This window comes from Apodemus sylvaticus, chromosome 17 (assembly GCF_947179515.1).
Source record: "Apodemus sylvaticus chromosome 17, mApoSyl1.1, whole genome shotgun sequence".
Classification (NCBI taxonomy): Eukaryota; Metazoa; Chordata; class Mammalia; order Rodentia; family Muridae; genus Apodemus; species Apodemus sylvaticus.
In genome coordinates, this window is record NC_067488.1 from 23,579,671 (window position 1) to 23,607,362 (window position 27,692).

The window sequence follows — 27,692 nt, forward strand, 5'->3', positions numbered from 1 at the left end:
GGGGGGGGGGGGGAGAAGGAAGGAGGGAGAGGGAGGGAGGCAGGGGGAGGGAAACACCTAAAAATAAATAAAATACTGGCCGGGGCAGGAGGAAGGGCCATGTATTTAAACTTTCGTGTGGGGCTGGGTGGATGAACCTGTCCGCTGTCCCATGTACCCGAGTATGGAAGCCAGAGGTTGACTTCAGGCATCTTCCTCACTGTTTTCTTTCTTCTTTCTTCTTGGGGATTGTCTGTCACTGAATCTGGAGCTGATAGATTGGCTGAACTGGCTGCCCAACAAACCCCAGGGATTCTCCTCCCCACCCACCCCTTCCCGTTTCTTCCTTCCAAGCAATGAGATGGCAGGCCCGCCAAAGGGGCCTTTCACATAGGTACTGGGGATCTGAACTTGGTTCTTCAAGTTTCCCTGGGAAACATTTTCCTGCTTGATTCATCTCTTTCCAGCACATCTTTAAGCCTGTCTTCTTCTGTTTCTACCTAGCATACACTTTTCAAGCTGAGGTTGGTCAGTTGGTTACTTGGGTTGATTATTTACTTAGGCTGTTTATTTTGAGACGGGTCTATGTAACCCTAGCTGTCCTAGAACTTACTATATAGATGAGAATGGCCTCTGTCAAGTTTGTAGCCATACTTCTGCCTCTGTATCCCAAGTGCTGGGATTATAGGCATTCTTAGTTTAATTGTGTTATTGTGATTAGCAGATCCATGGAATCTTGTTGTTTTTTCTTGTTTTGAGGCAGAGTTTCTTTGTATAGGTCAGTCTGTCTTTAAGCTCACATAATCCCCAAGTATTAGGGTGATATATGTATGTGCCATAGCACATGTGCAATATAGATGCTTTTGCATTTTTTTTAATGTAATTTTATTTTTTTTTCTGAGACAGGGTCTCTCTCTATAGACGTGACTGTCCTGGAACTCACTATTTAAACCAGATGGCCTTAAATTCAGAGATCCATCTTCCCCTGACCCCTTCGTGGTAGAATTAAAGTCATGAACCACCATGCCCCACCACTATGTAGACTCCTATAGTAAATATTCTTTTTGTATTTGAGGTATCCGGTGATTACAGTATTGCTGGACTAACAGTCATCTTTGACCATGATTTATATGAGCAAGGTGATGCTGGTGTTCAGTTACTCATGTGAAGAGATGTTCATCTCCGACAGAGATTTTACCAGACTGGCCTGCTGTGGTCATAGCCATTCCTGGGTGCTCATAGCAGATGAGAAACCCCAGGGCAGGACCTGGAGAGATGGCTCAGTGGTTACGAGCACTGATTGCTCTTCTGAAGGTCCCCAGTTCAAATCCCAGCAACCACATGGTGGCTCACAACCATCCATAATGAGATCTGATGCCCTCTTCTGGTGCATCTGAAGACAGCTACTGTGTACTTACATGTAATAAATAAATCTTAAAAAAAGAAAGAAAGAAAGAAAGAAAAAGAGAAAGAAAAACAGAAACCACAGGGTAGGACACAACAGCAAGTTATATCTCTTTGCAGTGACAGTGGGCAAATTCCACTGTGGTGTGGTTCCTGCAAATCGCACCATGGCTGGCAGTGGCATATACACACACTGCCATGGTTGTGTACAGAAGAATCCTAAGACTTCAAGACTTGAAGCTTTCATGATGTTCTCAGGCCACCATGCCGTCTATCCCGGGGTGAGACATGCTGTTTTCAGACTAACAGGAAACAAATGCTCCTGGAGATGCGGCATTATCTTTCAGGTCTGTTTGCTCGTTGAACATTCTGGAGAAGCCAGTCTGAACAAGAGCTGCATCAGTTTGCAGGCCTTAAGGAAATGAGAGGTTTGGGGAGGACTATCTCCTAATGGCTACAATGCACAAATTCATTGAATATTGAGTCTGACCATTAGGGAGCAATAATTCTCCCTTAAATGTATATATGTATGTATGCATGTATGTATGTTTGTTTGTTTGTTTGTTTGTTTTGAGATAGGTCTTAGCCAAGCTAGCTTGGCACTATCTGTGTAACTCACTTGGCTTCAAACTCACAGTAATCCCAGCTCAACCCCCCCAAGTGCTGGAATTATGCGATTGAGCCATCATGACCTGCTCCAAACATTCATATTTCTGTACTTGTGTATGTGTATGTGTGTGTTCTTCACAAATACCTCACATGTTTTACTGCTCAATTTTTATACGTAAACATGATGTTATAAATGTGAAATCTGTAATAGATTATACAGCACTTGAGAAAAGAATTTGATGTTAAAAAGTGTGTGTGTGTGTGTGTGTGTGTGGTGTTGCTACTGCTTTGTTTTTCATTGTAGCCTTGGCTGTCCTGGAACTCATTACAAAGCCAAGGCCCTCTGCTCCTGTTTCTACTTTCCAAATGCTGGCATTACAGATATTCACCACCACCCCAATGAGAAGCTTTTACAATTGCAGAGTTTTTACAGGGCTGTCCTGAGGCTGTGGAGATGTCTGTGATGTGTGCCACCACCCGAATCCGTGCTGCTGTCCATGGCCATGCCGTAGCCAGAAACCGTGTGTCAGAGCATGATCCATGCTGCCACTGACTGGGAAGGGCAGGGAAGCTTCTTCTGCAGTGGTGTCTATCAATGACAGTAGACTGAGAATGAGAGACATGGAACACCAGAGGCCCTGAGTTCAAATCCCAGCTACCACATGGTGGTTCACAACCATCTGTAATGAGATCTGATGCCCTCTTCTGGTGTGCCTGAAGACAGCTACAGCATACTTACAATCAATCAATCAATCAATCAATCAATCAATCATCTTAAAAAAAAAAGAAACAAGAACAAAGAACGTTTTTGTGGCATCTTCTCTTCCCTACTGCCACCCCTTAAAAGAAAAAAAAGAAAGAAACAGTCTAGACAGGAAGCCATTGAAGAGAACTAAAACTTGTGGTAGAGGTGCTGAAGCGAGCTCTTCCCAGTTAATGGCTTCTGTCAAGGGTTCAGTGTGGAAGAACCCTTTTCCCTAAGGGGCTGCCCACAGGGACCTTGGCCTTGTTCCATGCTTCAGTGAGTATATAGGCAACACAAATTGAACTGGGTAATTTTTTTCCTTTCTTCTTCTTTTGTTTTGAGGGAGGTCATGAGGGTGGGGGCTGGACCAGAAAGAACTGGGGGGCTAAGTGTGAAAGGGGTGAATCTTGTGAAATTTCCAAATAACCAATAAAAATATTATGTTTAAAAAAAAATGAAGCCACGGGGCTGGAGAGATGGCTCAGAGGTTAAGAGCACTGACTGCTCTTCTGAAGGTCCTGAGTTCAATTCCCAGCAACTACGTGGTGGCTCACAACCATCTGGAATGGGATCTGATGCCCTCTTCTGGTGTGTCTGAAGACAGCTGCAGTGTACTCATGCATAAAATAAATAAATCTTTGAAAAAAAAAATGAAGCCAGTTGGTGGCGGCTCATGCCTTTAATCCCAGCAGTCTGGAGGCAGAGGCAGAGTCAAGCTGATCTCTGTGAGTTCAAAGCCAGCCTGGTCTACAGAGTGCATTCCAAAACAGCCAGAGTTGTTACACACAGAAGCTCTGTCTCAGAAAGGAAAGGAAAGGCAAGGAAAGACAAGGAAAGACAAGGCTAGCCCTTCTTCATATAGTATTTAAAAACATTAGAACAAAGATTTAAGTGGTTTTGTTGCAGGAGCCAAGGGCCATAAAGCCTGGATCTGGCTTTAAATGCTTTGCCATATTAAGAGAAAATTATATATTTAAAATAAAATAAAATGAATTTATTTACTGTTTTGGTCAAAACTGGGAAGAAAGTCTAATCTTGTCTCTGTCTTGCCCATAGCTAGCTGTGCAGAGTCAAGAGTTTGGCTTTGTTTTTTATTTTCAGTTTTGCACAGGATCTTATGAGATCTAGGCTGGTTCTGAACTTGCTGTGTAACTGAGCATGGCCTCTGAACTTCAGATTCTCCTGCCTCAGTTTTCTGAAAACTAGGATTACAGGTACGTACTGCCACCCTGCCTGGGCTCATGTGGCACTAGGCATCTGTCCTGGCTGGTTTTGTGTCAACTTGATACAAACTGGAGTTATCACAGAGAAAGGAGCTTCAGTTGGGAAAGTGCCTCCATGAGATCCAGCTGTGGGGCATTTTTGCAATTTGTGATCAAGGGGGGAGGGCCCTTTTTGGGTGGTACCATCTCTGGGCTGGTAGTCTTGGGTTCTATAAGAAAGTCAGCTGAGCAAGCCAGGGGAAGCAAGCCAGTAAGAAACATCCCTCCATGGCCTCTGCATCAGCTCCTGCTTCCTGACCTGCTTGAGTTCCAGTCCTGACTTCCTTTGGTGATGAACAGCTGTGTGGAAGTGTAAGCTGAATAAACCCTTTCCTCCCCAACTTGCTTCTTGGTCAGGATGTTTGTGCAGGAATAGAAACCCTAAGATAGCATCAAATCAAGAACTTTGTGCATGCTAGGTAGGCTTTCTACCAATTGAGCCATATCTCTCTATCTTAATAGATACAGACATTTTTGTTTGTGCATACCAATGTGTATGTGTGAGTGCAAGGGTGAATCTATGCCCTGTTGCTCATGTAGAGGTAAGAGACCATCCTTGGATGGTGGCCCTGACCTTTCTTGTGCCTTGTTTGAGATAGTTTCTTGTTTGCAACTGTATAGTGCCACACGAGCTGGCCTGCTATCTTAAGGTCTCTGTGTCTGTCTCCCTTTTTGCCTTAGAAGCTATGGTTTATATATGCATGCTGCTGTGTCTGGCTTTGCGGAGTTCCAAGGATCCAAAACCAAGTCCTCAGGCGTGCATGGCCAGCCCTTCTCCCACTGAACCATTTCCCCACGCCCTGTAATAGACTTTTAAATGAGCTTGAGAAGAGTGTCCCTTGGTTTGTGCCAAGTGGTTTTAGAAAGCACATCTCCCTTCCTTAGGAGTGATGCCGCCTTCCCCCTGGTGCGCCTTATTTGATTACACTAGAGCTTTGTTAATATGCAAACCAGGCGACAGCCATCTGTGCTGTCAGAACTCATCAGACCTAGATTGTCATCTACCGATTTCTAGCTCCGGTTTGATTATTTAGAAATGACTTGATTTAAAGGTAAACAATTGCCATCTGACCAAGAAACCAGGGCTGGTAAGTGAAGATTCACTGCTAACTTCCGCTAAATGCTCCCCAATGCCCCATAATTGCTTTTTCTGTGGTTACTTTCAATTTGGTAGAGAGGGGTTGGGGTGGGCTTCAGGCCTTCTGCAATCAAAGGAGGATGAGCCTGAGTTTCTTCTAAGTCTGTTTTCTTATGTGTTGTGTGAAGAAAGTGCCCACCCCATTCAGCCTTGTTGTGCGGACCAGTCTAATGGAGCCTCAGCCACAGTGGGACTTGTATTTTAACACACAAGGTGCTTTTCCATGTATATTAAATGTAACCTAGGATTACCCAGAGGTTCACCTGTATGAATCGCTTCAACAGGCTTCGTGATCTGCTTTACAGTCAGGCGCCATCAATGGGAGACACTGTCATGAATTCCTCTGCTGCCTCGCCATCGTTTGAGCCACATTTGTAGACAAGCAATGCCTTCCCCAGACCTGTCCTATGGGCGCTAGATAAACGCTCTCCCATCACCTTCAGGGCTAGTGGTGTTGATGACCACAGAGGAACCCAGTCGGCTAGCCTCTGAGCTTCCTCATTCCTCCATGCGTTCCTTATTCCTCCTCCTGGATTTACTAGTTCCTTTATTATAAACTGCCTTTCCGTCTGTTTACCTTGCTATGTTTGTCATGTATTTGAGTGTCACGTAGCCCTGGTAGCTCCTAAGTCAATGTGTAGTCTCCTTGAACGTGACCTGACCCTTCGGCCTCCATCCCTCGTCTTCCAGCATCCTCCTCCTGGGTGCTGGGCTCAGGCTTAGGCCGCCATGCTGGGCTATGAACTGCCCTTTGTTCGTTCATGCATTTGTATAATCCTACTATCTCCTGGTTGGTGGATCCTGGGATCAGAAAGGAGTTCCTAACGCCTCCTAGTTAAGGAGGCCTAGACTGTCTGTTTCCTATAAACAGGAAAGTCACTTGCTTGTAGTCTTTTTGTCATTATCGCCGTTTGTGTTTTACTGATTATATGTCTTGAATGGTAAGATAGACGAAACGGACGCATGGTACACTGACGCGTGCTGACCCTTGGCACGTGGTACTCCAGCTGGCTAGAGTATGGATTTAATGGGCCTATGATGAAGTATTTGGCTCCGTACATCTCTGCTGGATCACCCTTGGTGCTGCAGCCAGCTCGCCAGGGTAACTGTAATGTGTCCCGTGGTTCAGTCTCCCCTGGCATAACTGGAAACTCCAAGATCTATGATCTTGAACCCTCGATAGCTAATGCAAATACCCTCCCTTCTATGTTTGTTGAAAAGGAAACTAGAGAGCGGGTTAGTGGGTTTCATCCGGGCTCATCTGTTGCCATCCGGCCTCCGGCCCCCCACTGGGCGTCCCGACACGCATGCGTGCGTGGGTGTATGGGAGCGGCCATCTTCCCTCAGCCATGGTCCTGTGCTACTCCAAGGCCGGGAGCCTCAACAAGGGCCACAAGGTGACGAAGAACGTCAGCAAGCCCAGACACAGTGCGGGCGCCTCACCAAGCACACCAAGTTCGTGAGGGACACGATCTGGGAGGTGTGTGGCTTCGCGCCTGGAGAGCGGCATGCCATGGAGTTGCTCAAGGTGTCCAAGGAACAAGAACACACTCAAGTTCATCAAGAAGAGGGTGGGCATGCGCACATCCGGGCCCTGAGAAAGTGGGAAGAGCTGAGCACCGGCCTGGCAGCCATGAGGAAGGCCACAGCCAAGAAGGACTGCTGAACCCTCCCCCAATAGAAGATAGTTCCTAAAAAAAAAAAGAAAGAAAGAAAGAAAGCAAGAAAAGGAAACTAGAGAAATAAATATGTGCTCATTTCCATTTAAGAAAGCAGGCAGCCAAAAAAACAAAAACAAAAAGCCGGGCGGTGGTGGTGCACGCCTTTAATCCCAGCACTTGGGAGGCAGAGGCAGGTGGATTTCTGAGTTTGAGGCCAGCCTGGTCTACAGAGTGAGTTCCTGGATAGCCAGGACTACACAGATAAACCCTGTCTCGAAAAAAACCAAATCCAAAAACAACAACAAACAAACTTAGACTATTGTTTTTAACATATTTTAACTACTTTGGTTTTTCTCTTTCAACCGCCACTGACCTCCAGCACACCCACAGCAGATTCTTGCCTTTAGTGCTTCTGGACAGTTCGAACTCTTATCCAACTCTGCCAGGGTCAACTTTGGGTGGGAGGCAGGGGTGCTTGTGTGTATCATTTGTCCTCTGCTGCCTGGTTGGGGGTGGGGGCCATGAGCTATGGTAAATGCTTTAAATACATGAATTCTAACCCACAAGACTGAGCCATCCCTGGCTTCATGATTGAAACTCCAAGTCAGAGGTGCATGCCTGAAATTCCACCACTAGTGGGGTAGTGGTAGGAGGATCAGTTTAGGGCCATCTTGGAGCTGCATAGTGAGTTCCAGGCTAGCCCAGACTACCTGAGACTGTGTCCAGAAGCTCAAAAAGGACTAGAGATATAGTTCGGTTGGTAAAGTACTTGCCTCACATACATGAAGTCCCAGGTTCAATTCCTGGCCGCACATAAATTCAGCAGTGTCGTGTACCTGTGGTCCCAGTGCTCAGGAGACAGAATCAGGTGAATCAGAAGTTCCAGACAGGCCATCCTCAAGGCTAATGTGTGGGCTATGTGATCAATCTACTACAAACCTAAAGCAAAGAAAGCTCACATCGTAGAGCCCAGCCAGACACAGCTTCGCCATCAGGTTTAAATCCAAGACTACTTCCTTGAAACCTGTCCTGAGCCTTGTGTGCTAATAATAGTCCAGAAAGAAATGTACCCAACCAGACCTCCTCCCCCTCAGTGTGACCCCAAGGGGTGTTGCCTTTTATCCATCTTCCTTCCTTCCTGTGCTAGGAGAGACAACCGGAAGTAGCCATGAGGAGTCACATTCCCCTTTTGCGGCTCACTGCTTGCCGGTGGCAGCTTCCATGCCCCTGATCTGCGCATGCCCCAGCCTGAGAGCTCCTCCCCCCTCCCCCCCCCCCCCCCCAGTCTGCCCATAGCAATTGGTCTTTTGTAGATGATGCTTCCAAACCCGATGGCTTCCAGCCAGTGGACCAAGTCAGAGTCCTGTGTGAGAGTGGATCCCAGCTACTCAGAGGTTTGCTCCCTTTCCTTCCCGGAGGTGGTCCAAACTACAGACCTTTCGTTATTCTCTCTGCTCCCAGGGAGCAGCGCCTGCTTGCCAGAGCGTGGGGGAAACGCCTGTGAAGTGAGACCCCTAAGAGGGGAGAGTGAAACATGACTGATCACCATTGCACCCGGTTCAGAATTTTTCTGTGGCTCTCCTCACCTGTAGGATGTTTAGTGTCTTTTTCTTTGGGTGCTGCTGCTGTGAGGAGATACCATGATCATGGCAACTCTTATAAATGAAAGCGTTTAACTGGGGCTGGCTTACAGTTCTGGAGATTTAGTCCGTATTGTCATTGGCAGAAGCATGGCGGCTTGCGGGCTGACATGGTGTGGCAGAAGGACCTGAGAGTGCCACATCTCGATTCCCAGGCAATGGAAAGAGAGTGATATAGGTGTGGCTTGAGCATTTGAAACCTCAAAGCCCACCTCCTAGAGGCATACTTCATCCAACAAGGCCACACCTACCTCAACAAGGCCGTACCTAATAGTGCCAGTCCTGACAGACCTATGGCCATTTCTACTTAAACCACCACACATAGTCTGTCTAGTTGCTGCATATTGCCCCGGTTTCCCTCCTATCCTCCCACATCCGGTCCTTCCCTGACCTTTTGTTCCTTCCTTCTCTAAGATGCCCCATTAGTTCCCAGGGAAATTAATTTTGTATCCCTGGCTGGCCACAGACTTCTTATGTAACCAACGTTATGTGGCCTTGAACTCTTGATCCTCAAACCAGTATGACCCAAGCACTGCTCTCGGGAGTCTGAAACAGCACAGTTTCCTTCAGTTTAAATTTAAAGCTAGCCTCAGGTATATAGTGTGTGCTGGTCTAGCCTGAGCTAAAGAGTGAACCCTTGCTTCAAAAACCAACTATGAAACAAAAGGCTATTTTAAGGGAGGGGGTTATAATTTCGAGTTGTAAGTAACATGGTTCTGCGGCTTTTTAGATTGTACTGAGGACCTCACGCACAGGCCTACATCCTTGTAGACAGGGATGCTCTCAGTAGCCACATCCCCAGGATGTTAAAAAAAGCTGTTAAAAAAGCAGTGGCGATTTATTTCTCTTCTGCCTTACAGTGCTTCTGTGGGCACACATCCTGTAGTCACATAGATGGCTCACCTGTAAGTGGTGGCTTCTGCTCATCCTCATATTCAGGTTTTTTCTTTCAAATACCAGCCCTTATCACTCTTCTGTGGCCCTTTTGTTGAGATCAGCCTTGCTTTGTGGCCCTAGATGCCTAGTACTCACTGTGTACTCAAGGCTAGCCCTGAGTCTTTCTGCCTTTGCTTCCTGAGTCCTGAGATTGTAGCTGTGTGCCACCACACCTGATTTTTGTGATGCTGAGCTCCGAGTTTAGGGCTTAACACATAATAAAGCAAGTGCTCTACCCACTGAGCTCCCTCCCCGGCCTCCCAAGTGCTGGCTGTTTTTAATGCCCAACTGATATGGGAGAAACCGGAAGAGGCCAAGGTGATTCTCTCAAGGATTTACTGATAAACTCGCTTGAGCAATATCAAGTTATATAAAATAGACTTAAACAAAAGGTCTGCAGCATGACTGGAAGGTAAAAAGTCTACTAACCAGATGTTAGACACTGTGAGGAAGAAAACAGGATACCATAATAATTGGAGTGTAGTGTTACTGAGAATGTTTCCACTGATGTTCATTCACCAAGATTGACCTCCAAATTCAATGCCATTCCTATAGCAAAGGAAGACAAACCTGACTTAAAACCAGCCATTAGGCCCACCCTCCCCCATCAAAGAACATGTCTCTAAGGGGTACAGCCTAGGGTCACAATCATTATTATGTCCTGGTCTGTTATATTAAACCCCCTGTGTTCTTATTAGGAAAATCTTAATTCTGACATTTGGGCAAGATGGCCCTGTGAAATAGGGCAACAACACTGTTATACTTAAGAAAAAATGGTGGTGATAGTTCTACTGTATAAATCTCCAACTGCCTAAGAGACCGGACTTACAATCTGGTGTCTCCTTTTAAAACACTCAAAGTATAATCTCAGGCTGGGAACTAAAAGAAATTTAAGGATGACAGCTTATGTGGAATATCTAAGCCTAAGGTATAGGTAAGTTAGTAAAATATTCTACATGAGGTGGCCGTACTTTGGGGTGTTAGCCTCATCTGGACCAGTTCTGTTACAGAATCTTTCCTTTATGAATCTCCAAGTGTGAAGTGATTTCCAAGTGAGAAGGCATATTATTTCTATAATACAACTAATACTTCTATTGTCTCATGATTATGAAAATATATATAATAAGCAATAACTTTATTTAGTAAACCATTATAAAGCCCTGCTTCCCCTCTGGTCGTAGTCCACTAGGCTTGCTGTGGCTGAGGGCAGCCATGCCTGGTCTCTGTCCCTCTTGTATAGTGTTTGGTTAGGCTACTGTAGTTGAGTGAAGCCTTTTAGAATGGCTGTGGCTTTGAATCCATACTTGGCTTCACTCTTAAATGCACACAAGTTCTGAAAAATGACTCTTCAGAGAACACTGAAAACCCCGGGGACTGTGAAAATTACAGCTTGGGTTTCAGAATATTAGTGTCTTGTTGGCTTCCACCTAATTCAAAATAACAAGCAAAGAGGAAGACCCTTCAGGGAGGAGAGGGCTAACAGTCCGAGGCTGCTGCCGGGGGAATTTGCTTAACCTTCCCTCAGTTGATTAGAGACTATTTATTGAACTTCTAATGTCTACCTCCTCCGAATTTAGATTTCTAAGAGATGAAAACATTTAAGACACCATGAGAGTCTGCCTATAGAAGTCCCTAGTCTGGTTGGAAAGGTAAAAATAGTGTGTTATACCTGACCTGGAGGTGCAGGTCTATGTTTGTAGCTACGATTTCAAGTTGGAAGCCAACCTGACGAATGTAGTGAGACCCTGTGTTAAATAAGCTATGGCGGGGGTGGGGGAGCAGGGGGATAAGGGGGTGGGGGGGGTGGAGGGGGGGGTGTAGTCCAGAGGGAGCTCAGTCAGTTCAAGCCCCAGAACCCTTGTGATAAAAAGAAACCATTTATGATGGCACACTTGTAATTTCAGTGCAGGTAAAAAAAGAAACGGGGGGGGGCTCACTGGCCAGCTAATTTAGTTTCAGACCAATGAAAGACCCTGTCTTATAAATAAATAAATAAATAAATAAATAAATAAATAAATAAATAAATAAAGTGGGAAGCACCTGTAGAGTGTTTACGTAGCATATACAAAGCACTAGGTTCAAGACCCTGATCCATAGAAAGAAATGATAGATGGACAAACAACAAATGGACAGACAAACAGACAGGTCTCTATTCAAAACAATTAAACCAGGTGGGATGGCTCATGCCTATGATCACAGAGTCAAGAATGTGAAGCAAGAGAATCACTATAAGGAGCTTGAGGTTAGCCACTCTGTCTTGAGAGAAAGAACGGGTAGGTAGGTAGGTAGGTAGGTAGGTAGATAGATAGATAGATAGATAGATAGATAGATAGATAGATAGATAGATAGATGGAGGATGGATGGATGGATGGATGGATAGATAGATAGATAGATAGATAGATAGATAGATAGATAGATAATGGTAGCACAGCATCACGGGCTTTAATTCCTCAGTTGGTAAATGGACATAGAAGGACCAGGAATTTGAGGCCAGCTCCACTACATTATAGAGCTTGAAACCACCCTCAACTACATGAGACCCTGCCTCACACACAGCAGGGCCTGGGCTACCTTGTCTTGAAGAAGTGGTACCCATGCCTTGCATATGAACTATCCTTCTCTTGAGCATCTCTCTATAAATACCATGCTTAAATGTTATAATTGCCCTGCAGTGAACTTCAACTCTGTTTCTGAAGAAAGGGAGAAAGGTTGAGACCATAGCTCAGAGTGAGAGCATTTGCCTAAGAAGTGTGAGGTCCTGAGTTCGATACCTACCTGCTACCTCAAAAAGTAAGTTGATAAAAGCTCTATTAAGTGTGGCGCTCAAGCTGGATGTGGTGGTGCGGGTCTTTTTCCAGCAGTTGGGGAAGCAGAGGCAGGCAGATCTCTCTGATTTTTAGGACAGCCAGAGCTACACAGAGAAACCCTGTCTGGAAAATAGATAGATAGATAGATAGATAGATAGATAGATAGATAGATAGATAGATAGATAGATAGATGGGTGGGTGGGTGGGTGGGTGGGTGGGTGGGTGGGTGGGTGGATGGATGGATGGATGGATGGATGGATGGATGGATAGATAGATAGATAGATAGATAGATAGATAGATAGATGGATAGATAGATAAAGCCAAGCTCTGTGTAGTGATTGACATCTGTAGTCTAAGTACTTGGGAGTCTAAGACAGGAGGATGACGGCCATACTTCAAGGCTAGCCCAATACAAGGTAAATTCCAAGACATTGTGGGTTAAAAGTGGGATCCTACCTATGTGTGTGTGGAGGAGAGGGGGGAGAAGAATACAGGGCCCACCCATAATAAATTAAATGTTGGAGAAAAAAACATGACTTTAAGTTCATTTTTTGAAAGTTTTTTGTTGCTGCTTTAATTTTAAGATTAGGGAGAAAGAGCCGGGCGGTGGTGGCGCACGCCTATAATCCCAGCACTCTGGGAGGCAGAGGCAGGCAGATTTCTAAGTTCGAGGCCAGTCTGGTCTACAGAGTGAGTTCCAGGACAGCCAGGGCTATACAGAGAAACCCTGTCTTGAAAAAACAAACAACAACAAAAACAAAAGAAAGCTCTCTGTAGGTTGCTACTAAGTTTAGATACTTTGATGGAGACATGAGGTCTTAATGATGATAGAAAACAAGATTCCGTCTTCCATTCGGTCCCTCCCAGTAAGACCTCCTCCCTTCACTTCTCTGCTCTTTGCTTCCTGCCAGCATTGTCCCCATCTCCACACTAGGCATGAGCCCCTGAGGCCAGATCTCACCTTCCTTTTCCCCATAACCAATGTGCAGTAAACATCCTGTATCATAGGGCCAGCCACTCTTGGGGGGGTGGGGTTGAGATAGAATTTCACTTCATAATCCAGTCTGTGCAGCCTAGAACTCACAATTTACCCTTTGCTGGTCTCAAACTCATGGAAGTCGCCCTGCTTCAACCTTGAATGCTGAAGTTACAAATGTGAATGGCATGCTTGGTTTGAGGAGCCCCCTAAGCTTCTAAGGAATAGTTTGGATTTTCCCAGAAAAGGATGGAAGGAAGAAACCAGTTAAGAACGGGGGAGCAAGGTGTGAAGGCGGAATGAATAGACTCTGTTTCTTGCAGTGCATGGGGAGGATGATGGGGCAGAGGACATGTTTTGTCAGTGTCCCTTCCCTTTCCCAGGAGGCAGTATTTATACTCAGAAGTGTTAATGGAATAGTATTCTCTTACCACTTCACATCCCAATTAGGAACAACAAATCTAAAACTCTATATAGATATCTATAATATACTTAAAATGTCCAATACTCATATAAGCATTTATCTCTAATTAATACCATCTTCCTTTTTTTATTAAATATAATCTTCATTTACATTTCAAATATTATACCCTTTCCTGGTTCCTCCCCCTCCCAGAAAACCCCCAACACATCCTCCCCCCCCCTGCCTTTAAGAAGATATCCCTCCACCCAACCACTCCCACCTACCACCCTCAATTTCCCCACTCTGGGGCATCTGTCAAGCCTTCATAGGACCAATGATTTCTCCTCCCACCAATGCCCAACCAGGCATTCCTCCGCCACAATTGCGGCTGGAACCATGTGTACTCCTTGATTGATGACTTAGTCCCTGGGAACCCTGGGAGTCTGGTTGGCCAACATCATCCTTCTTCCCATGAGGCTGTAAACCTCTTCAGCTCCTCCAGTCCTCCCCCCAACTCCACCATTGGGGACCCCACACTCAGTCTAACGGTTGGCTGCTAGCATCTGCTTCTGTATCTGTAGGGCTAGGGCAGGGCCTCACAGGAGACAGCCGTAACAGGCTCCTTTCGGCAAGCACTTCTTGGCATTCACAATAGTGCTGGGGTTTGGTGACTGTTTATAGGATGAATCCCCAGGTAGGACAGGTAGTTGATGGCCTTTCCTTCAATCTCTGCCCCACACTTTGTCTCCATAATTGCTCCTGTGAGTATTTTGTTCCCTTTCTCAGAAAAACTGAAACACCCATACTTTGGTCTTCCTTCTTCTTGAGCTTCCTGTGGTCTGTGAATTGTAACTTGTTTATTTTAAGCTTTTGGGCTAATATCCACTTATCAGTGAGTGCATATGTGTTCTTTTGTGACTGGGTTACCTCATTCTGGATGACACTTTCTAGTTCCATCCATTTGCCTAAGAATTTCATGAATTCTTTGTTTTTAGTAGCTGAGTAGTACTCCATTGTATAAATATAACACATTTTCTGCATCCATTCCTCTGTTGAAGGACATCTGGGTTCTTTCCAGCTTCTGGCTATTATAAATAAGGCTGCTATGAATATAGTAGAGCATGTGCCCTTATTACATGTTGGAGCATCTTCTAGGTATATGCCCAGGAGTAGTATAGCTTGGTCCTCAGGTAGTACTATGTCTAATTATCAGAGGATTGCCAAACTGATTTCCAGAATGGTGGTTGTTCCAGCTTGCATTGCTAGGGCTAGGGCAGGGCCTCACAGGAGACAGCCGTAACAGGCTCCTTTTGGCAAGCACTTCTTGACATTCACAATATTCCTGGGGTTTGGTGACTGTTTATAGGATGAATCCCCAGGTAGGACAGTCTCTGGATGGCCTTTCCTTCAATCCACTAGCAGTGGAGGAGTGTTCCTCTTTGTCCATGTCCTCGCCAGTATCTGCTCTACTACGAGCAATAGTGATAAAAAACTGTATGGTATTGGTACAGAGACAGACAGGAAGATCAATGGAATAGAATTGAAGACCCAGAAATGAACCCACACACCTATGGTCACTTGATATTTGACAAAGGAGCTAAAATCACCCAGTGGAAAAAAGACAGCATTTTTAACAAATGGGGCTGGATCATTAGTATTGTCAAGTTCAAGTGGATCAAGGACCTCCACATAAAACCAGATACACTGAAGCTTATAGAGGAGAAAGTGGGGAAGAGCCTTGAACACATGGGTACAGGTAAAAATGTCCTGAACAGAACACCTAATACCATATTCCTAATCACACAAGTCAGTCTGAATCATGCATTCAAAACTGCTGAAAACATGCATGTATAAGTTATGCCTGGGAAACAAGTTTATTATACAGTAGAGGAATATAAACTTTTTGTTGTTTTGTTTTTATCACTAGCCAAACACCTGGTTAACCAGGAACCTAACTGTAGATTTCTTCATTGGCAACACTTTCTTTGGTCAAAAGTATAGGATAAATGCTCTGGGGGAGAATTTTGAGCTATAGATAACTTTGTCCTGATAAAAGGAAATCATTCCTAGCCCACCCTCAGAAATAACCCTATTAATATTTGAATGAATAGATATTTTTAAATCTTCAGTCATGGTCACATTAACATATAACTTAATTTTGTTTTATTCAGTACTTTTCCCTCTTGAGACCAGGTCTTACTTTATAGCCCAAGCTGTTTTCCAATTTGCTACTTAGCCCTGGCTAGCCTCACCTGTGCTCCTCCTGTCCCAGTACTGGGAGGTCATGCTGTATGTGCCAACTTTCTGTTAAAGCTTTCTTCTTAAATCCTCTCATAATTTTTGGCCTCATATCCTCATGGTAATTTTGACGTTCCCAGAGTCCTGTTTGCTTGCTTGTGAGACAACCTAGGCTAGCCCCAAACTCTTTCTTTTCTTTTCTTTTCTTTTCTTTTCTTTTCTTTTCTTTTTCTTTTCTTCTCTCTCCCTCCCTCCTTCCCTCTTGAGACCCCCCTCTCTTTTTCTCTCTCTTTCTTCCCCCTCCCTCCCTCCCTCCTTCTCTTCCTTCCTACTCCAACAGGATCTCAATACGTAGTTCTGGCTGTCCTAGAAGGTAGTGATATGTAGACCAGGCTGGTCTCAGACTCACAAAGATCCACCTCCCTCTGCCTCCCAAGCACTGAGAGTATATATATTATATATACCTGGCTGGGCCTCAGACTCCTTATGTAGCAGGAAATGGGCTTGAGTTCCTGATTCTCCTGATTCTACCCTCCCCAGCACTGGACATAGACATGTACCACCATGTCTTGCTTGCCCCAACCTTGGACCCTGGATGCATTTCCCCTATTTTCCCACATTGCACAAGGCTTGCCTGATCCTTTTGAAATTTTTTTTTCAGCATGTAAGGAGATCGCTATCAGCTCATTTCTATTCCTGTTTGGGCACCTGAATGGGGCAGTTCCTTCTATTGTATGGCCTTTCCTCTGAGTTAATGTGAATCTGGGAAATCTGACTTAGATCCACACCAGGAAAGTTAGAAATGAGCTCGAAAGCATGAGCAGAATCTGCTGAGTGTTGTCCGTAGGCAAGGCTCGCCCATGGGTAACTGTGTAGATGGACTGTGGCTTTGTGCCACAGTTATGGCCTAACATAGCTTTATTAAAAATCAGTATTCTTTATAAAAGGGAAGATGTTTCAGACCAACAGTCATTCTCTGGATTACCAACTAAAGGAGAGTTGATGTCCTTGTTAGTAGAAATATATACAAAAATCTAAATTTTGTTGCAAAATGGCATTTGAACTTTCCCCTCGTAGTAGCCACATAAAACTTTTAAGGCAGTTGTCAGCATCGACAGGATAGAATTGACTCAAGTTTCTGAGGTACTAATCACAGTGATTTGCTGGTGGGAAGGGGGCAGAATAATTCTTGAAATAGAATCTTATGCCATATCCCTCACCAGCCTGAAACTTATTTGTAGCTCAAACTAGCCTCAAACTCACAGGGATCCTCCTGCCTCCGTCTCCTTTTGAGTGTTGGGCTTATAGACATCAGCCACTGTCTGACCAGGCACTGATGTTTGTCTGTATTATCACATTTAAACTGTATAGAAACTTCCACAACTAAGTACAATTATGTTTTAAATTGTTAGGTTTTATTTAGCGTGAGAGAGAGAGAGAGAGAGAGAGAGAGAGAGAGAGAGAGAGAGAGAGAGTGTGTGTGTGGTTGTGTTGCACATGTGTACAAGTGTGTGCCATATGGAGATGAGAGGACAGTTTGTGAGAGTCAGTTTTCACTCCTACAGTACGAGTCTCAAGGGTCTCAAGGGTCAACCTGGGACCATCAAGTTTGCAGTGTAAGCACCTTTATCAGCCCAGCCATCTCTCTGACTCTAGACACCATTACTGTCACCATTGTACACATGGGGCATTAGTCATATAACCAAGTAAGCATGATCAGTACTTATCTGATCTTAGAACTCATGCTTTTAAAAAATACCACAGAGAAAAGTGATACAGAGATAACACAAAACTGTGGGTCCACTATAGATTTGAAAGTGCCATTCAGAGGGCTGGAGAACAGACTCATCAGTAAAGAACACTGACTGCTCTTCCAGAGGTCCTGAGTTCAATTCCCAGCAACCACATGGTGGCTCACAACCATCTGTAATGGAATCTGATTTTGGTGTGTCTGAAGATAGCAACAGTGTACTAACATATATAAAATAAATAAATTTGAACAAGAATATGAAGAGGAAGAGAAAGAGGAGGAGGAGGAAGAGAAGAGGAAGGGGAAGGGGAGGAGGAGAGGAAGGAAAAGGAGAAGAAACCTCTCCAAAAAGAAAAAAGAAAGTACCATTCAGTGACTAAAATAAGGAAAGTGCAGTTCTTCCCTAAAGATGGCCCCACGCATTTCCACCCTTCTATCTGCACATGCCTATAGTTCTCTAAAGAGGTGGCATGTATGTGGCCTCCCCTGGTAGTCTCTGACTTTTGAGCCTAGACAGTAAACCTGTCATGGTTGATTGGTATTTGACATCTATGCCAAGATATACAATAGGGGAAAAATATTCTTCTGGTGCTGAGACAGCTAGATAGTCACATGCAAGACTGAAATTGGCTCCTTACCTCACACCTTACATAATTAAGTCAAACTGTGTCATCGAACTAAATATAAGAAAAGACCTGGCTCTTGGGCAAAGGCAAGAGCAACAAAGTTAAAGAGATGTGAGGAATCACATCAGAACGAAAGCTTGTGCTACAAGCAGTGCTCTGAAAATGGGACCCGATAAGTTCACCCTAGGAGAAAATATTTGAACACCGTATAGCTAAGGAGACGCTCACCTTCAGACCACGTAAAGAATCCATTAAACTCAATAATAAAGTGTAACCAGCCAGGTGCAATGGGCTGGGCCTGTAACCTCAGCATCTGGCTGGTAGAGGCAGGAGGTCATCATTGGCTACGAGAGACCTTATCTCAGCAAAACGACACAACAGGCAAAAGACCTATAAGCCATTTTCCCTCCAAAGGAAATATTCAAAATGGATGATAGATGTATGAAAATGATCGAAGTCATAAGTCATCAGGGTCACGCAGATCAAAACCTCGATGCAATACAGCGCCACATCCACTGAATGCGAACAGTGAAAGAGAACAGATGATAATTTTTTGGCTAGAATGTACTGAATTTGGAAAGCAGTCTGGCAGTTTCTCAAAAGGCTGAGCAGTTTCCATATGGCTGAACAATTCCATTTCTGTATATATAATGGGGGAAAAACACACACACACAAGCCAGGTGGTGGTGGCGTACTCCTGTAATCCCAGCACTTGGGAGGCAGAGGCAGGTGGATTTCTGAGTTTGAGGCCAGCCTGGTCTACAGAGCGAGTTCCAGGACAGCCAGGGCTACGCAGAGAAACCCTGTCTCGAAAAAAACCAAATCCAAAAAAAAAAAAAAAAAAAAAAAAAGTAAGTGGCAGGGTTGAATATCTGGCTCTGGTCACCCCTTCACACAATTGTGTGAGAGGCCTTCCAACCTAGAGCCTCAGAGGGGACTGCCAAATTGAATCCTGGGAAACCTATAGAATAATTAAGAGGCAATTAAATAATGATTCTTTCGACCCACCAAATTTGAGATTTTTTTTTTAAAGAAGATATATTTTTATGTGTTTAAATGCTTTGATGCTTTGCCTATGTGAATGTCTGTGTACCATGTGAGTGCCTGATGTCTATGGAGGCCAGAAGAGCAAGTCCTATCCCCTGAGACTAGAGCCATAGATGGTTATAAACTGACATGTAGGTGCCAGGAATCGAACCTGGTTCCTTAGGAAGAGCAGCCAGTGCTCTTAACTGCTAAGCCATCTCTCCAGCCACTGAGAATAATTTTGTTATATAGCAGAAGGTAATCAAAAGCCAAAGGCTTGCTTTAACATGAAGATTTCGTGTAAACACTAAAATCCAATCTTGAAAAGGACTTGGTCTTAAAGAGCAACCAGGCTGGGGACGTTCCTGGGTTGTAAGGGGACAGGAATAGGGATGAGCTGGGGACACTGGGGTGTTTTAGATGGCCAGCTGGGCCAGCTGGGGCCTGCCAGCCGGCCTCCTTCCCAAAGCCTTGGCAGGAGCAGGTAGCCAGCCACTCGTCCAGAGGCCACCAGCTGCTTTGCAGAAGTCCAAAAGGACAGAGCAAGTCATGTTTCTGTCACTTGAAACCCCATGAAGTAACCCTCCTTGTCCCCTCGGCACCTCTGAAGGACAGTGGCCATGCTGGAAGAGGCTGAGTGGAACCACAGGCTGAGAGCCTGGACCAGAAATAGAGAGGCTGTTTAAAAACCATTCTAATTACATTATTTATTCACTTTGTGTGTGTGTGTGTGTGTGTGTGTGTGTGTGTGTGCCACAGCACACCTGGCATTCAGAGGACACAGCACACCTGGCGTTCAGGGGACAGTTTTTTTAACAGTAGGTCTGTCCTTCCGCCATATCATCCCTAGGGACAGAACTCAGGGCATCAGGCTTGGAGGGAAGTACCTTCACTCAGTGAGTCATCTCGTCAACCTATGGAGACCGTTTTTGTTTGTTTGTTTGTTTACTTGCTTTTTAAAAGACAAACTTGTTAAGGTAATGTCTCACTGTGTTGCCCAGGCTGGCTCTGAATGAAAGAGCCGGTTCCCAGCTTCCTGAGAATGGTGAGGAAAGGCGTGTACCACCACGCCCGGCTTTGTAAGGACATCTTTCTTCTCCTCCCCCAACCCCCCAGCTAAATGCTCTCCCAGGTTCTAGACGATTCAGTAACATAGTTCTCCTCAGATACTTTTCCGTCTTAATCTTGGTAAAGAGTTCCTCACTGAGAATAATCTCATGACTGTGCCTTGGGCGTGACTTTATTTCTGCCTGACTCTCTTCCTCCTGCTTAAAGAGAGCTGTTTGTTTTGTGGGGGAAATGAAAATTATTAACCTAAATGATTTTGATTTTCTTAAAATTTATAAATGTCAGTTATTCATTGCTGTTTGACATAGTGTTTTAATACATATTTATTTCGAATTGTCTTTTATTATAAAAAAGCCTTGTTGTACATCCATTAGTGCAAGCTCCAATCACATAAGCTGCAATAAATTGTCCCCTCATCACACACACACATACACACAAAACCAAAACAAACCAGATTTTATTCATTTTATGTATATGAGTACACTGTCACTCTTTTCAGACACACCAGAAGAGGGCATTAGATCCCATTACAGATATTTGTGAGTCATCACGTGCTTGCTGGGAATTGTACTCAGGGCCTCTGGAAGAGCAGTCAGTGTTCTTAACCGCTGAGCCATCGCTCCAACCCAAGGACATCATTTTCAGTACACACTTGGATGCAATGTAACCAAAAATTCATGAAAATGATTTGTTGGGTTTGGGGTTGGTTTTTTGGTTTTTGTTTTGGTTTGTTTTTGTAAGCCTGTTATGTAAGGACACACCTCTAAACAGCTCAGATGGGGCTATGACCTCTAAATGTTAGCTATTATGTAAGCAGATGCTACTGGAGTGGTTCTAGAAGAGGTACCGTATCCGGATTTATTAAGGACCTGAGAGTTCTGACAGGAAATGATACCTAAAATGTGAAAACTGAGGAGACTAATGTTTCTTCTGTTTTCATTCAAAATACCATGAGGGTCTTCCTAAGCGGAGAAATGGTGGGGGTCCTTATTTGTCGTGTGGGTGCATCCTTCTGCTGGAGGCTCAGCCCTAGCACAGGCTCCCAGATCTCTCTCTCCAGGGCTTTTGTTGATGTCGTTTTTGTTCCTAGGGCTGAGCGATACCATTTCATCTTTCTCTCAGTGCTCTCACACATTTTTTTTTCTATTCTCCATTAATAACAGTGTGTTTCACTGGTCTGATATTGAAAAACTAGAAGAACTTGGTAGTTCGAACAGCTCTGGTGTACTGTTTCTCCTACTTCTGTGGGTCACATGGGTGTTCGTCTGCTATTTCTCGTGGGCTCCTTCGTGTGGTTGCTGGTGAGGCAAACAGAGGGTTTCTGCTGGCGGTGTCTGAGAATTGCTTCCTACCCTGGTTCTCCTCAGCCTGCACCTGCTTCTGACATGGTGATTTCTAGATGGCACACCCAGGGAAAGGTAGATGCTATCGTTAGCCCTCTATAGTGTCCTGGATGTCTTAGACAAGAAACACTTGTTTTGGGGCTGGAGAGATGGCTCAGTGGTTCAGAACACTGACTGCTCTTCCAGAGGTCCTGAGGTCAAATCCCAGCAACCACATGGTGGCTCACAACCATCTGTAATGGAATCCGATGCCCCTCTTCTGGTGTGTCTGACAGTGTACTCACATACGTAAAATAAATAAATCTAAAAAAATAAAAAATAAAAAAGAAACACTTGTTTCTCAAGTCAGGATCAAGATGCCAGTCGGTTCAGTGAGGGCTCGCTTCTTGTGTGCGCATAGATGGTTGTCTTCTTACGTCTTCGCTTGGAGACAGCCATGAGGGAAGAGGCAAGATCTTCTTGTGTCTTCTTTTCAAATATTTCAGACATTGCTATTTATTTGTTGGTGTGTGTGGATGGTGTGTGAATGAGAGGTGGACACAGGCACGTCACAGAGGACAGCTCTGTGGTTCTCTCCTTCCACTCTCACCTGTGTTCCCGGAGTCAAGGTCATCGGGCTTCCATGACCAGGGCCTCTATCTTCTGAGGCACCGTCCTGGCTCTTTTTCATCCCTCTTCTGATCTCACCATAAGGGCTTTAGTCTGGAAAGCTAATGACTTCCAAGCTCCCTGTCTCCAGGTGCCATCCCATCTACAGAATGAATGTGTAAATTGGGGGTGATGACACATACAGCCATCCTACAGTTATTTTAACACAGGAGTCTAGGAAATAGGGTTGGAAAATATTATAAGCCAATTAAGTAAGACAGTGTATTGTAAAAATCCTAAGTACTCTGCTTTCTTTCCTTTTCCTTTAAAAAAAAAATATTTATTTACTTACTTACTTATTTATACACTGTAGCTGTCTTCAGACACACCAGAAGAGGGCATCAGATCCCATTACAGATAGTTGTGAGCCACCATGTGGTTGCTGGGATTTGAACTTAGGACCTCTGGGAGAGCAGTCAGTACTCTTAACGGCTGAGCCGTCTCTCTAGCCCCATTGTTTTTCTTTTTTATTCCTTGGGGTGTGGGAGTCGGTGTGAGGCACCAGGCCCATGGTAAGCATCATACCACTGATTAGATCCCCAATGCTGCCAACTTTTCAAGATGAATAGCTTGAATGCAACCTTGTAGTCTGTGTTTCCGGTTTTTGTCTAATTACAAGGAGAAAAGGCATCTTGCTTACTTCTAACACAGACCCTCTCTTGGAACTAATGTTTGTAGCAGCATCCAGCAGCTACGTCTGTCTGTCCATCTCTCCATCCGTCTGTCTGTCTGTCTGTCTGACAGCTCTTCTGTGACACTTCCTGGAAGCTTATAATGTGCTTCCTAGAAGTGTATGATGTGCTTCCCAGAAGCCTATGATATGTTTACCGGAAGTGTATGGAGTTGGATTTCAAATGAGCCCTTTTCCTTCTGTGTATACTTACTTTCCTTCCCTTCTTTTCCCCCATCCCCCCAGACTGATGAGCCCTGAAACTACACTCCTCCAGCCCAGGGAAGAGGAGGGCGTGAAGTATGAGCGAACCTTCATGGCATCTGAATTCCTGGACTGGCTGGTCCAGGAAGGTGAAGCCACAACAAGGAAAGAGGCGGAGCAGCTTAGCCACCGACTCATGGACCACGGCATCATACAGCACGGTGAGTGTGCCAGTCAGAGTGCGCTACGGTGACAAACAGGCTCCCAACCTGTGGCTTGTAGGGACACACACTCACTCCTCATTCCTGACCCCCTAAGTCGATGTATCTCTGGACAGCGTGCGCGCACGACTTGTTTCTCTGTTGAGAGTCAAGTTCAAGTCTTCGTGTTTCTTGCCTTGCCAGTTCATTTGAGATCAGTTTAAAGAGATGTGTTGTTTTGCAGATATGTCAGCAGACACTAAAGAGGAAAGGCAAAGTCTTCTTTATTTTTAATTTTCTGTCTATGGGTGGTTTAGCGACCTGTGTGTCTACATTATGTGAGTGCCTAGTGCCCACAGAGGCCAGAAGAGGGTGTCAGATCACCTGGGACTGGGGCTACTGATGGAGCTGTGAATTGCCACATGGATGCAGGGAGTTGAACCTGGATCCTCTGAAAGAGCAGACAGTGCTCTTAACTGCTGAGCCATCTCCCCAGCCAGGGAAGAAAGATTCTTAGAGAGCTAGCAAAAGCTCTGCTTAGATATGGTATCATATCACAATTCCAAGTACAACTGGCCCTCGCAATTCATATGGTCACTCTGAATGCAAAGGCAGGAAGATTGAAGTTCTCGATCACTCAGAGCCACCTTGAGTGAGCTATGAGAAACTTTCAAAAACAAACATTAAGAGAGGTCTGTCCGAGGTGCGGCCCATGACCATATGCAAGTATTGGGTGGAAAGATGAGAGAGAGAAAGATGCAAAACAGCTTGAGCATCATGAAGAAAACCAGACCTAGAGACATGAGGACAGAGAATAGCCTCGTGTGAGTAGCCTGCCCAGCCACCTGAGGCCATGGCAACGGCCCAGCCCCTGGTGCTTCTGAGCACAAGGTCTGAGTCTGTAGCCATGCAAGCAGCAGGCGTCGGTGTTGATGTCAATCCTATTACCACCAAAGGCCATGAGGGCGTCCCTGCTCTGGGCTGCCACCTGGGATCGTGTTAATGTCCAAGGGTTGTGCAGAGCTGGCCCTGCCCCTCACAGGCTGCAGCACTCCCGAGAACTGGCCCTGTACCATGAGTGCCTGGGTAACACAGTTGACCCTGGTATCGGGGGGTGCAGATGAGCCGGCCCTGGGGGTGTGAGTGTGGGAGAGCAGGCCAGGTGTGAGAGCTGGCCCTGTCCCACACTGGCTGCAGCACTCAGGATGCTGGTCTTGCACCTCACTTGGGCAGCATAGGGCTTACCCTGGTGGTATGGACACAGGAGAGCTGGCGGGCTGACCAACCAGCTCAGCCACCACCCCAGCCCAGATCCAGAACTGCAAGTTGGCCCATCCCAGCATCTACCCCATCTATGAGCTTCGACAACCCTGGAAGGAGCCAGTCCTGCAGATCCAAAGCTACGTGATCTCCACCACACAGGGCAACAGCAGGGTATCTGAAAGGAGTCTCAGTGAGGATCCAGAATTGATAGTGTAGCGGGAGCCAGAGATCTCCACCAATGACTCGTTGCAATGAATATTTGCAAATAAAGTTGTGTGGGCAAAAGGTGCACTGCGGGACCCACTACAGCTTTGGTGTTTTTTTTGTTTTTTTTATTTTTGAGGGGAGGTTGCAAGGGTGAAGGGCAGATATGAAGGGATGGGGAGATGAGTGAGATTGGAGTGTATGATTTGAAATTCACAAAGAACCAATAAAAAGTTAAAAAAAACATTAAAATAATTCAAAAATAGGAATAAACAGATTTGTTCATAAGATCTGTTGTCCATGACTTTAGGTAAGTGGTACTTGAGAAGCCTCAAAGGTGAAAACAGCCAGATGGGCATTACTGCCAGCAAGCATGACTCGAGTGAGTAAGAGTGGCTACCGTTTCCCCCAGCGAGCAAAGGCAGTTTTTTTTTTTTTTTTTGGTTTGACTCTCCCATCATTTTGTTCCGGAAAGAAAAGTCAGCTGATCCCAAGTTTTATGAGAAAACCAGTTTCTTACACTACAGTCTCCTGCCTCATTCTGTGCATGAGAAAAGAAAACAGATGCCAGGAGTCGTTTCCAAATTATTTCCAAGGCATGAGTAATTGTACCTCAATTACCTTGTGGTTTTACAATGCTGTAACCTCCCTAAAGGTGAACGGTGGAAGATAATATCAAGGCATTGCTAATGGAGAATCTGAATGCAGACCGAAGGTTCCCCCTAACTGTAGAAGGACTAAAGAGTCTATATGTAGAGTCTAGAGTTTCAAGCTCATTACCAACATTGGCAGGTCTCTAAACTTGGACTTAGGAAAGCATAATCACCACAGTTAGAGTCCTCATTGGCATTCTGAATGGTGTAGCCATTAGCTAATTCCAGAGGTTAAACATTAAAGCAAGTCAGCCCTTGGGCTTCCACTGCAAGGTCTCTGAATTAAATCGGGTAACTAGGTTGAAACTATAGTCAGTATGGACATCAGGCCCGCTCAGGAAATCCTTTGTCTAGGAATGGTAAACGATAGGCAGGAGTTATTAGATGAGTAATTAGCTGGCAGTCATGTTTATGGGCATGTGTGTCTCTGCAGGCATTTGTACATACTTCTACCAATGTGTATATGTTCTTAGATATATGCTCATATTTTTGTAGTTCATTTATTCTCTCTTTTTTTTTTTTTGAATAAAGGCACCTTGGGTAAGTGCTACACCTTACGTAAGTAAATATAAATGTCTATAATGTCTGGACGTTATAGACACAGTGTGTGTGTTTGTGTGTGTGTGTGTGTGTGTGTGAGTGTGTGTGTAAGACCTTTGAAGAATTTTACTCTTGGCAAAGCTGGCCAAAACTCACTTTATAGTCTAGGCTGGCCTCAGATTCACTGCAGTCCCGCAAACACCACCACGCCTGAATTTTCAGCCCTAGGGTTTTACCAGGTTACCTTGGCTGACCTTGAACTCTCAATTCAGATAGACAGTGTATTTACGGTCTTCCTGACCCCGCCTCCCAAGTAGCTACGATAATAGGCCTGAACCTCCAGGTTCACCTCTTTCTTACTTTCTTTTTTTTGTGTGTGTTTGTTTTTTTCGAGACAGGGTTTCTCTGTATAGCCCTGGCTGTCCTGGAACTCACTCTGTAGACCAGGCTGGCCTCGAACTCAGAAATCCACCTGCCTCTGCCTCCCAAGTTGTGTGCCCACCTCCCGGCCTCTTTCTTACTTTCTAATACTGTTGTATTTACAATATGCTAAGTACTGGGATAAATATTTTATAGGTTTTAATTATATTAGGTAGCTCATATGTATACACTTCACTCCTATTGTGGTTTTCTGCTGCAAGGGCATCTTGGCAGTCTAGAGCCAAGGAATACCACAATGTCACACCTTGCAACACGCCTTACACAAGAGATTTATTGGTAAGAACAGAATGGTGGCTGCTTTTGACGGAAGGAGAGGCAGCAGAGGGCTGATAGAGGGGAAGGCTTTGATAGGGCTTTTGGAGCACATCCAGTGAGCTTAGTGGGAAAGTAGGGTATGCTAGCAAGCCCTGCAAGGCCATTAATGCTGAGTCACCGGGGCAGGAACTTCCAAGTCAGGAGCTCTGAGTCAGACCAAGGACAGGGTGCTTTTCCTTTGGCCTAAGTCTTGGACTTGGAATCAAGTCGGAGTCAAAGTGATCTTTCCTCGGCCATTTTACTGTGTTTGTGTGTGTGTGTGTGTGTGTGTGTGTGTGAGAGAGAGAGAGAGAGAGAGAGAGAGAGAGAGAGAGCTTATTAAACTCAGGGAGATACCTGTCAAATATCAGTCCTGGGTGAGGAGATGGTAATTGAAGCAGAAAGTTGGAGGACATCTGGGGCCTGCCTAGTCAGTTTCGACCAGCTTGTCCTCAGAGTGAGGTGTGGTCTCAAAAATACACACGTTGTCATTTTTATAGTAGATCTGCGGCACTGATATAAGTATGGAAATTTAACATTAAAACATTCTGAGGTTGAAAGTCTTTTATGATGTTTTGCATGGTTGCCTACAAGATAGGCCATAGCGACTCTCAGCACTGTGCCTAAGAAAGGTACTTATTTAAGCTGCGGATACAGCTCCCTTGGTGCAGTACTTGCCTAGAATGATTGGCACCCAAAGATTGATGGTCTACACTACAAAAACTAGGCACATGCCTATAATCTAAACTCTTAGATGGTGCAAAAAGCAAGAGGATTTTTATTATTATCCATCTTGCTGGGCCCACCCTGCACTTGGAGACAGAACTACATGCACTCTGTCCGGGCTGCATGGGCCTTTTATATAGTTCTCGGGCAGCCGCCATTAGGCAAAATGTTATTGACAGAATAGTGTTACCTTTAAACTAATTGGTTGATAGGGGTAGGTGGCCAACTGACTCTGGGC

At 45.0% G+C, this 27,692-nt stretch overlaps 1 protein-coding gene across 1 annotated transcript in view; it reads left to right on the forward strand.

Annotated features, from left to right (window-relative positions):
• Positions 1–27,692, forward strand: part of Deptor (DEP domain containing MTOR interacting protein) — a 151,599-nt gene that overhangs the window by 49,604 nt on the left and 74,303 nt on the right. Inside the window, exon 4 of the mRNA XM_052160713.1 lies at positions 23,176–23,354. Within this exon, the coding sequence (XP_052016673.1) occupies positions 23,176–23,354 (179 nt within the window). The remainder of the gene's footprint in view (positions 1–23,175; positions 23,355–27,692) is intronic.